The 12,272-nt window shown below is 37.5% G+C and overlaps 1 protein-coding gene across 1 annotated transcript in view; it reads left to right on the top strand.

Moving 5' to 3' along the window:
• The window catches only part of Efa6 (Exchange factor for Arf 6), a 58,879-nt gene that overhangs the window by 15,026 nt on the left and 31,581 nt on the right, over positions 1-12,272 (top strand). The window contains 6 exon segments of the mRNA XM_071658421.1: positions 2,889-2,913; positions 2,915-3,083; positions 4,028-4,220; positions 7,070-7,245; positions 10,068-10,299; positions 11,271-11,415. Of these exon segments, the coding sequence (XP_071514522.1) occupies positions 2,889-2,913; positions 2,915-3,083; positions 4,028-4,220; positions 7,070-7,245; positions 10,068-10,299; positions 11,271-11,415 (940 nt within the window).

The following is a 12,272-nucleotide window of genomic DNA, read 5'->3' as shown; positions in this document are numbered from 1 at the left end:
ACATTACTTTTTCAAAGAGCCGTTCATTGTCTGTCATAAGTCTGGTTTATAAACTTAAAGGTTATGATCAAGTTATGCCACATTTTTTCTTACATGGAGGGTAAATTAAAGGTCAACAGCCTTTCTCTGTAACTCTGTCAACATATTAGGGACGATGTCAACTTGCAAGTCTTTCTCACATACAGATTCCTGCAGCTTATTTTCTGCTATTTGATAATCATATTAAGACCATCTTCTGCTCTAAACCATCTGCAGCTTATTTTCTGCTTTATGATAATCATATTAAGACCATCTTCTGCTGTAAACCATCATCATTACACTATAATAACTCTGGTGGAACTCCATCAGTCATGTGTAAGACCAGCTTTGGAGTCTGTCTGGGTATCATTGTAAGTTGATGCAATCCTTCATGCTTTTCACTTACCTCATGACTTTTGCATCACCTGCAGACATATTCAGAGAGGATTCTATAATCCCTCTGGCTAGTCATTACATAGATAAAACAGAGTAATAGTCCCAAAACACAACCCTGTGCACTCTGATGGTCACATTAACCCATTTTGAGAAGGCTTTTGAGGCATGTCTTTTGTTCCTCTCCACAAAGGTAATCTACTACCCATCAATGGAGTCTTCACCTTGTTCCTTCCTGATGATCTGGCTACTTTATCAGCCATCCATGTCATACTGTGTCATATGCCTTCTGGCAGTCCAGATATGAAAAATCCACTCAGCCTTCCAATTTGTTCAAGAGAGCTCACAGTTTCATAGAAATCAAAGATATTTGTTACACTTGACCTCCTTTCCCTGAAACTGTGCTTTTCACTCGCATAAGTAATTTCTCTCTGTTGAAAGTCATCCGCTTCCTCTCTGATTATCTTTTCCAGAACCACGGACCACATTTGACAGTGAGACCAGCCTGTAGTTCAGTGGGTGCCCTTCTTATAGATATGTATGATGTTTGCCCTCTACCACTCCCTTGTCAGTTTGCTTGTCCCCAGAAACATCTTGAACACTATTTCAAGAGGTTTTTGTTGTGTTTGTGCACACATCTTCAGCATACATGGTGAAATTTCATGAGGACCATGAGCCTAGTATGGGTCAAGAGTTTTTGGTATTCTGTTTATGTCTTTTATCAGGACCATGATCCTTGTATGGGTCAATACCTGTTGGCATTCTGTCAGTGTCTTTTACAGATATTTGAGGAATTTTTAAAACCTCCATCTCTCTAGATCTTACTGGGTGTGGGGCTACAGAGTCTTCCACTGTGAAAACACAATTGAATTTGTTTTACACTTCCTCACACAGCCTTTCTTCATCCTCTACAGTTCTTCGCTCAGAATGCCTTAACCTGATTAGCTGATCTTTAACTGACAACATAGTATTCATGAATTTATGGAAAAGTTTTGTGGTGTGAATAAGTCATTGGAAAGGTGCATCGTTGAAAGTTTCATGGGATGGTATGGTGATGGAAAATATATAACATGATATACTGGTCGAGATAAATTGTAGTCCAGATGTGTGAGGAGGAAAGGTACACAACAGGAGAGAGAGTTAGATGTAGTGAGAAAACTATTTTGGGTGAGGGATATTTTATATGAAAACACTAGGGGAATGATAGGGGGTCAGATGCAATGGAAGCATTTTTTGTATGTAAGTGGTTTAAATTGAGGCTTTGATCCCTATGGGTGAACCAAATGAGTGCATAAAGTATAAAAATAAGAAGCCCTTGTGAAAGTTCATACTTCACTAATGCACTAGGCATGAGTTGAAGATGTGGGTGATTTTGTAGATGCTGTTAGGTGCATAATCCACCTGATTGGATTGGGAATGGAGTAATGACGAGAGATGGATACATTTTGCTATACATTTGAGGATGTCTTCTGACTTCAATACAGGTTGTACATTTCTAATCCGGCACTATGTGGTCCAGCATGTTTTGAATCTGCCGCTATTAGTTTGTGGATCTGCCATCATGGCAGTGCTGTTAGCAGTGCTAAAGTGTCAAAATCTGTTTACACTACAGCTTAGCTAATTAACAGTTATGTTAATTTCTTATATTCAGCTGTATTCTAGCCTTTCAGGATGCCATCCAAGAGACCAAGAGGTGCAGAAGATGGTGCTAATGCTAATAAGCGTAAGCATAAATCATCATCTATGCTTGAAAAGGTGGAGTTACTGAAAAAATTAGATAAAGGAATTTCTATAAAGACTTTGTGTGAGTACTGTGAGATCAGATCATCAACTGTGTATGGCTTGGGGGTAAATTTTTGTTTTCCAGCATTTTCTGTGGTCCAGCAATGGCCAGGTCCCAAGGTTGCCGGATTAAAGAGGTACAACCTGTACAGAAAATGAATGTCGAAAGAAAAATGCCATAAACACGAGATAACCCAAACAGGTTAGGGGAAGAGCATACAAGGAGATTTCATTGTTAAAAAGTGGGGAAAATGGAGTTAGCAGTTGAAATTTTACTGAATTTTGAGTGTATGACATATTATTGAGATTACATATTAAATGTAGCTCATGTGAGAACTGTGTGTAAAAGCAGAGGTAAGAGTTTTATTGGTTATTTGAAATTTAAAAGTGTTTTATAACTTTGTTGAAAGTTCTTTGTTCTTTAAAGGAGAAATTGTTTTAGTACTGACAGGAATAATTGAACATGTAATTGAATCAATTCCATATGACAATGTAGCTCATATTCTGTATTTGATAGATCTCTTACTTGGGAGAAAAACTATCTTTTTAAGCCTCCTATCTTTTCATATTGATACTGCAACTGAATGAACCCAGCCAACTTTCTTGAGTTTAATACAGTACATAAACATTCACATAGAAGCAGTGAAATTTCATTTAATGTAAACATCATTAACATTTTTTCTTAATGTTTCCAGCAATGAATTCAGTAGAGCGGTAGCCTGAGGAGTACCTTAACTACTTTGATTTTCGAGGTGACACCCTGGATAAGGCTCTACGCAAGTTTTTAGACAAATTTTGTCTAGCAGGAGAGACTCAGGAGAGAGAGCGTGTTTTAGTGCATTTCTCTCATCGGTTCTTAGAATGTAATCCAGGCACTTTCAATTCACAGGGTAAGCACAGTAGAGTTAAGTGTTCATTTGGAGTGTATACATGAATTAGACCCTAAGGTAATGTTGGTAATGCACTAAAAGAAAATTTTTATGAGCAATAAAGAGGAATACATGTTACTGGAGTAACAGATGCTGGTAAGGATGATTTAATTTGAAACATGCAGTTTGATAATGAAGAACAAATGTATTAAAGGGAATGAATATTCAGCAGAATCCTGGCATAATTTTCAGAAGCATATGATAGGGACAATATAATTTACATACAGGGGTTAGGTAGAATTGTCCTTTGGATGCTTAATAACAAATCATATAACAGAAAATTGCATATCCTTTTTATCACTGGGTCAGATATGGGTAACTGAATTTTGAGGTGTGTGTGCAACTTGTTATATCACAGTTCTCTGTTCATCAAGTATGAATAGGCAAATCCTTGGTTGACATCCTAATACTGTATATAACTAGTTCTGTGGTCACTATTGTCTCCTCATTGTAAGATTTGCATTGACAGATCCACCCATGAAAAAATTCTTTGAGTGGCATTTTGATTCTGATTTTGTTTGTAGTGTCACGACAATATCAAAGCATTTACAGTCTTGATGTTGACCAGTTTCTCAAAAATCTCAAACTTTCTTATGGGCAAAGGGGACTTCTGTGTGAAGTGACTTCCCCTGAGCTTAACATGGCAGGTAGTTCACAGTGGATTGTTTCATTTTCAGGACTGAACTTCTTGTTTTGTGAATTTAGACACCGCAGTGTTGATGAAAATTGAAAAATAATTGTGTTCATGTTCCATTTTAAAAATCAACAGTTGCTTTTTGGGTGTAATTATTTTAATTTTCTATCTTTAAAGACACTGGACCAAACTTCCAGAGGCAAAACATTGTTGTGACCAAAAAACATTTAACCAGGTATCACTATCACAAAGTTATGAACTTACATTGCAGATGCTGTTCATACCTTAACTTGTGCCCTGATGCTGCTCAACACTGACCTTCATGGACAAAATGTTGGACGAAAAATGACTTGTAATGAGTTCATTGACAACCTGGCAGATCTCAATGATGGTGAGAATTTTCCCAGGGAGGTGCTCAAGAGTCTTTATCATGCAATGCGTAATCAACCTCTACAGTGGGCTACGTGAGTATTATCAGATTTTGTATAAAACCTATTCAAAGGAGGAAATAGACCACAAGTCTAGTATTCTGTTTTTTATAATGACTTTTATCAAAATTGGAATGCTGAACAAAGCAGATAATATTTCAAGGATAAGTAATCATGTCAAATTGTCTTTGCATATTCAAAATGATATGACTGGGAGCCCATTCTGCAAACACAGTATGCAGTAATAAAGATGATATAAATATCTGAATTTGGAGAATGACACACAAGTCATTAAGTTTGTTTCTATTGTGATAAGATGGTAAGGTTGTTACAATACAATATGACTATAATATATATTGAACATATTGACTAGAAACAAATAATGCTGCTATAAAAGCTCTGAGGAGTGATCAAAAGAAAAATATAACGTTGATTGACAAGAACATAACTGAAAAAATATGACTGAGGATATTGGCTAGGAGCTTGCAATTTACAGTAAAGAGCACCAGAGAGAACCAAAATTGTATAGAAATTACAAAAGCTAGATAAAGAACATATGGATACACTTTAACGGAGATAAGAATGACATATTATTACATCCCACGTTACTGGATGAAAAAGTACCAGGGAGAATTAGAACTATATAGACATAAGAAATTAGAGAGAAAAATATGCTATAATTGTAAAAAGTATGCAAAATTAAATTTACAGTTAAAATGATATCACCAGTAGATGAGATCCGATGAAAATAATGTAGGAAAATTAGACAAAAGGAAATAAAAAGTGACAGTGAAAATGAGTTATAAATACCAGAACCAGAGATGTACAAAAATTACAGAATAAGGTAAAAATACTGAATGACAAAGTGACTGAATATTATAAACAGTGCTAAATAGAAACCACCAAGATTGTGCTTAAATTAAACCACATTAGATAATATAAAGTGGAAATACCTTGGAGAATCAGGATTGAACCATTAATGATAAAGAAATAGATTTATGGTACAATTAGGAAGAAACTAAACTAGACAGGATTTGATACTGTAAAATTTTGGTGCATAAAATTAGGCAGAATAAGACAATATTTACATAAGGCCAGCAGTGACTGCTAAATTCTTTGAGAACTTGGTGCCAACAACAGTGATTTGGCAAGTATAAGCTGGAAGTAAAAGGTCCTATTTACTCACTGTCAAAGATGTTAGATCTGTATCCTTTTCTTTTATTATTGTCACATGACAAGAATCTTAAGTACTGTAGATTCCTTTATTGTTTCTTGAGAGCTGATGCATCTGGAGACACCACCAACATTAGCTGCCATGGTATGGCAATGACAACAAGCATTTTGGTTGTCGGATCTTACCAGTTACTTTGTTTTATGTGGATTTTTATCCAAGGATAGGGAAGAGAAATTACAACCCATACATCTCCTGTAATTACCTATTTGTGGTTTACAGGGAGTTTCACACTTATGGGGCCCCATCTCTTGAACATTCTCTACTGTCATACAACTCTATAGACTTCTGTATGCTGTCTTCATTTAATCAAGTCTATTCATCCACTGCTCTTTTACTAAATATGGACTTCACATCTTTCTTAAGTTGCCATTGCTTATTTTCTTGTTCTTGGTTGTTCTGTCTAAACATCTCTTGAAGAACTGTTTACTTTCCACATCATCAGACTGTTTTAAAAACTTAAAAGTTGTGCTCAGGTCACCTCTCACACTTCTTTCTTCAAAGTTGAGGGAATCTATTGCAGCTTGCCTTTTCCTGTAACTCATCTGTTTTGATTTCAAAATCATCTTTGTCGCTCTTCTTCGGACCTTTTCTGTGAACTCTGGACTTTTTTAGGTGCAGTAACTAAACCTGAGAAGCATGATGTCTGCAAAAAACCTTGTCTGCATCCCATATATTTTCAGAGGCATACATGACTAATGCTTATTGTTGGTACAAGCACACGATGCTCTCATATTGTAATCATTGTACATCCGGTCGCTGAGACTGGTGTTACTAACAGCGCGAGCACCAGCAACCCGTCTCAGTGTGTGTCAGTCTATCATGAGGGAACGATGTTCTTTCTTTAATCTTCCAGGCTGCCACTTCATTTTGGAAATTTCACTTGTGGACACTGTATTTCTTCTACCTGTGCTTCAAAATGGTTGGCTCTTACCTTTCTTAGAGTAAGAAAACCCAAACTCTTGACTGAAAGCAAGAAAATATTGGTACATGTGAGATTTCTAGGCGCACTGGGCATTCAGTATGCACGCTCATGTGGCTGCTTCCTGCAATACCTCATCAGTGCCTCATCTCATTCAGGACAACAAGACCTTCTGGTACCAAAACATCGACATAGAGTACATCAGGAACCTTGCCAATTCCATGCACAGATGTCTGCAGATGATAGTCAAGGCCAAAGGAGAGATAAAGTACTAAAATGTAAGTGTGACATTGCCTTTGAAATTATATGGTATGGACAAGGTTTTTTGAAGTCACTTTGTAATTCTGCTTTGTAAATTTCGTAGGGTTCTGTTACACATTGAAACACCATAGATAGAAAAAAAACAATTAGTATAGCCTGAAAAGGCACCTGAAATATTTGTATTAAAAAGCCCCCCATTTTTTTTCTTTTTTATTATTGTCCTCCATTATCCATAACTCAATTCTTCTTTATATGACATCTGGCAAGTGGATAAAACCCCAAAGGACATTAATTCCTATGCTTTCTTTATGCAACATGTAGCATAGTTGATAGGTAATTGGAGTATTATGAATGCTGAAATAGACTTTGTTAATTGGAGTATTATGAATGCTGAAATAGACTTTGTAATTTTCTTTCACTTTTCTCTAAGCTTATTAAGCATTCCTTCTTTTATCATACTAAAAAATACAGAGATGATGATGGTGACATGGAAGCCACTGGGGCAAGTAAATCAGGAGGTGCAGCTGGTGACTCACAAGTGACAGTAGGGAGCAACCCATTCCTGGCCCCTCCCACTGGCAGTGGCATTCAGTACAAGAAGGGATATATCATGCGCAAGTGTTGTACTGATCCTAATGGAAAGAAAAGTAAGCTAGTATTATGGAAGTAACTGTGAATTCTTATCTAAATTTCTATGTCTTAGTTATATATATATATTTTCTGAATGTTTTTGTCTAAAGCTCTGTGTGTCAATTAGTCTTTTTGTGTACTTGATAGCCAAATAAGGAAATATTTGCCTGTGAAGCCTGTTGGAAATTGCACCATAGCCAGTCACTGCTAAACTGCTTAAAAAAAAGTGTTTACCCCCCTAATCATCAACTTAGTGTATATCTTTTTAGTTAGGATATTGCACATATGCATGTACTTACTTCCTTTTTTCACCAGGAAACCCTTCCATCCTTATGAGGCTCATGCAGCACTCAGGAAGCTGGCTATGTCCTCCGGTCAGGACCACAGGCCATTAAAGTGTTGTGATGTGTGTGCTGTGTGCAGAGAGTGCAGGATAAGTGACCAGTACATGGTTTGTGTCTTCATGGTAGTTGCATCATGGGCACAATGTTCAGGCCCCGATCGCTCAAAATCTTTTTCACTCCATCTTTCCACCTCCAATTTGGTCTCCCACTTCTCCTTGTTCCCTCCACCTCTTACACATATATCCTCTTTGTCAAGCTTTCCTCACTCATTCTCTCCATGTGACCAAACCATTTCAATACACCCTCTTCTGCTCTATCATCCACACTCTTTTTATTACCACACCTCTCTCTTACCTTTTCATTCCTTACTCGATCAAACCACCTCACACCACACATTGTCCTCAAAAATTTCATTTCCAACACATCCACCTTCCTTCGCACAACCTTATCTATAGCCCATGCCTCACTACCATATAACATTGTTGGAACCACTATCCCTTCAAACATACCCATTTTTGCTCTGCGAGATAACATACTTGCTTTCCACACATTCTTCAATGCTCCCAGAACCTTTGCCCCTTCCCCACCCCGTGACTCACTTCCGCTTCCATGGTTCCATCCGCTGCTAAATCCACTTCCAGATATCTAAAACACTTCACTTTTTTTTCACTTACTTGCCTTATTCCATTACCAGCGCCACCCTACCCCCACGAGAAACAGTGTTGCCACCCCCTACATCAGTGAGGTAGCACCAGGAAACAGACAAAAAAGGCCCCATCCACTCACACTTAGTCTTTAGCTGTCATGTGCAATGCATTGAAACCACAACTCCCTATCCACATCCAGGCCTCACAGATTTTTCCATGGTTTACTCCAGACATTTCACATGCCCTGGTTTGGTCAATTGACAGCACATCAACCCTAGTGTATCATATCATTCCAATTCACTTTATTCTGTGCATGTCTTTCACCCTCCTGCAGGTTCAGGGCACTAATCACATAGAATCTTTTTCACTCCATCCTTTCACCTCCAATTTGGTCTCCCGCTTCTTATTTTTCCCTCCACCTCTGACATGTATCCTCTTTGTAAACCTTTCCTCACTCATTCTCTACAGTTTCCAAGCCATTTTAACACACCCTCTTCTGCTCTCTTAACTGAACTCTCTTTATTACCACACATCTTTTACCCTTTTATTGCTTACTCGATCAAACCACCTCACACCACATACTTTTCTCAAACATTTTGTTTCCAGTATATCCACCCTCCTCCGTACAATCCTATCTATAGCCAATGCCTCGCAACAATATAATATTGCTGGAACTACCATTCCTTCAAACATTCCCATTTTTGCTCTTTGAGATAATGTTCTCTCTTTCCACACATTCTTCATCACTCCCAGAACCTTCACCCCTCCCCTACCCTATGACTCACTTCAGCTTCCATGGTTCCATTTGCTGCCAAGTCCACTCCCACATAACTAAAAACACTTCACTTCCTCCAATTTTTCTCCACTAAAACTTACAGCCCAACTAACTTGTCCCTCAACCCTGCTGCACCTAATAACCTTCCTCTTATTCACACTTACTCTCATCTTTCTCCTTTCTCACACTTTTCCAAACTCAGTCACCAACTTCTGCAGTTTCTCACTCGAATAAGCCACATGTGCTATATCATCGGCAAACAACAATTGATTCACTTTCCAGGCCCTCTCATCCCCAACAAATTGCATACTCATCCCGTTTTCCAAAACCCTTGCATTTACCTTCCTAACCACTTCATCTATAAACAAATTAAATAACCATAGTGACATCACACACCCCTGCCGCAGGTCAACCCTCACCTATATTTGTTTATTTTCTTACTGAGGGACATACTGTATTGATGTACCACCATGTCATTAGTTTACATGAACTTTTTACAAAGTAGTAAAACCAAAGCTGGTAAAAGCTGTTTGAGCCTCTAAACTCTTGACCCATGACATGCAACTGGCAGTAGTTTTCCATATCTGTGTGGAGACTGGGAAATGAGGATTAAGACCACACAAGGGTCAACTTTTATGATACCTTCCTATTTCCCCTGACATTGTAAAGTTCTGAAATTCTTTTCCTTTTCCCTCCTCTTATAACTTCCACATCTGTAATGGTCAGCTTTGCAGAACACTGGAGATAGCAAATTATTTCTTGCTGTACCCTTTTATTCATTCATTATTTTTCCTTTCATTATCATTTGATCGTGCCATGTTGGCTACCGATATAAAAGTCATCTAATAACATCTACCTGTCTGGATTAAGGTTGCCTAATGCGTGAGTTTGTTTTTTATGTAGATCTTTTATTTGCACATTGGATATAAGATGTGTGTAAGTGAGGTGAGAGGCTTTTTGCACTGATTCATAACATAGTAAAGTATGTATTCAATGTAAGTTTGTATTGCTCCTCTGATATATAATTGATAGATGAACTTAATTCATCTTAATTTCACTGCACCTATCTACAGCTGCCTTTGGGAAGCGATCATGGAAGATGTGGTTCTGCGTGATTCAGGACTTAGTATTATACCTACACAAAGATGAGCAAGGTGCCCGACGTGGACCACAGCATGCTCAGCTAGGGCACAATGCTATCCGCCTACACCATGCTCTTGCAACTAGAGCTTATGATTATTCTAAGAAGGAGCATGTCTTCCGATTGCAAACTGCAGATCAGGCAGAGTATTTGCTGCAAACAAGGTAATTATGTGAACTACCTTAAATTTCATATGATGATTTGCTATTATGTACACAATGACATTTTAATAATGTATGATTTAAGATCAGCTATGTATGTAATAAACACTTAGGTACAATTCCAAGGTTTTTGCAGAAAGGCAAAGATTTTGAGAATTGAGATTTTTTGTGAGCTGAAATAAAGTTGAATTTTTTTTTTCCCAAATGAGGCTGATGTTCATTTGTTTCTGATGCCGTCTCCCTGAAGTGGGAGAAGCAGTTACATTAGGAATATAAGAAAAATGAGGGATCCAGCATGAATTTTTTTTTTCATTCTGGTTCACCATTTTCTGCAGTAGTGAGGTACTACCAGAAGCAAACAAACAATGGCCTCATTTGCTCACATCTGCTTTCTAGTTGAAGCATGTAATGCACCAAAACCAGAGCTCCCTGTCCGCATGTAAGCTCCACAGAGCAGTCCGTGGCTTTCTCTGACTTCAGTGAAGGTTTTGTTCTCTGCCCATGACAGCGAGATTTCATAAAAAAAAATCATCTTGATTCTGACACAAGTTATTTTAAACTGCATGATTGGATGTTATATACACCTTAAAAATGAAAGATTGCCCATCTTTGAAAAAAAAAAGTTAATAACATGAAAAGTAATAAATTGTATAATGTGAATATCTTTTAAGCATATATGATAATTTTAGAAAGCTCCAGAAGCTTTCATCTTTCTGAAATCAACTTGATCTGAATTATATAATTTATCAATTACTTTTTGTAGTAATACAGAAGGTGTTTAAAAGAATCAAATATTAAAGTTGGAAACATTTTTGTTCATATCGCATACATATGTTATTTAAATCTGAAATATTTGTTACTGATTCACCACTTAGTTGAGTTGTGCTGTTTTTAGACATCTTTTGTTAAACTCTTGATAAAAGCTCTCTAGTTGCATGTGTTTTGAGTTACTAATGATATGGCTTTCACCTCAGTGATAGCAAAGAGCTTCAGGCTTGGATAGATACCATCAATCTTGTGGCAGCAAGCCTCTCTGCAGCTCCACTCCCTGGAGCTGTTGGTTCACAACGGAAGTTTCAGCGGCCACTCCTCCCCTGTAGTATCACAAAGCTCAATTTGGTATGTACAACCATTTCTCAAATGAAATACATTGAGTCACACTGAATTCTATTCCTAGTTCATGTAGATGAACTGTGTCAAACATTCATCACATATCCCTACAATAGGGTATTATTATGCATTTATCATAAATGAAACTCCCTTACCATTTTGCATCCTGTCATTCCATCTATTTTGCGTTAAAGCCTTCTTATAATCCTTTTTCTCGTCTTACTTGAACTAACTATTTTGATGAATGAAGCTTTAATTTCTTTAGAAGTGCTAATATCATCATTACAATGAATGGGGTCTTTGTTGTCTTTTCCTAGCGCTACCTCGCACACATGAGGGGAGGGGGTTGTTATTTCATGTGTGGCGAGGTGGCGATGGGAATGAATAAAGGCAGACAGTATGAATTATGTACATGTGTATATATGTATATGTGTATATATATGTATACATTGAGATGTATAGGTATGTATATTTGCGTGTGTAGACGTGTATGTATATACATGTGTATGTGGGTGGGTTGGGCCATTCTTTCGTCTGTTTCCTTGCACTACCTCACTAACGTGGGAGATAGCGACAAAGCAAAATAATGAATAAATAAATGAATATTTATAAGTTTTTCTTCACACTTGGTGTGGGTAATTTCTGAAGAATAGCACAGTTTAGGGATAGCAATGCTGTTTTCCTGTGGGTCAGAGTAGCGACAGTAATGGACAAAGGCAAGCAAGTATGAATATGTACTTGTGTATGTATGTGATGTCTGCATATGTCTATGTATATGTGTGTATGTGGGCATTTATGTGTATACGAGTGGATGGGCCAATCTTCATCTGTTTCCTGGCGCTACCTCACTGATGCGGGAAACAACG

The sequence above is a fragment of the Panulirus ornatus genome, chromosome 66, assembly GCF_036320965.1.
Source record: "Panulirus ornatus isolate Po-2019 chromosome 66, ASM3632096v1, whole genome shotgun sequence".
NCBI lineage: Eukaryota > Metazoa > Arthropoda > Malacostraca > Decapoda > Palinuridae > Panulirus > Panulirus ornatus.
The sequence above is the reverse complement of the archived record's forward strand: the minus strand, read 5'-3'. Positions and strand labels throughout refer to the sequence as shown.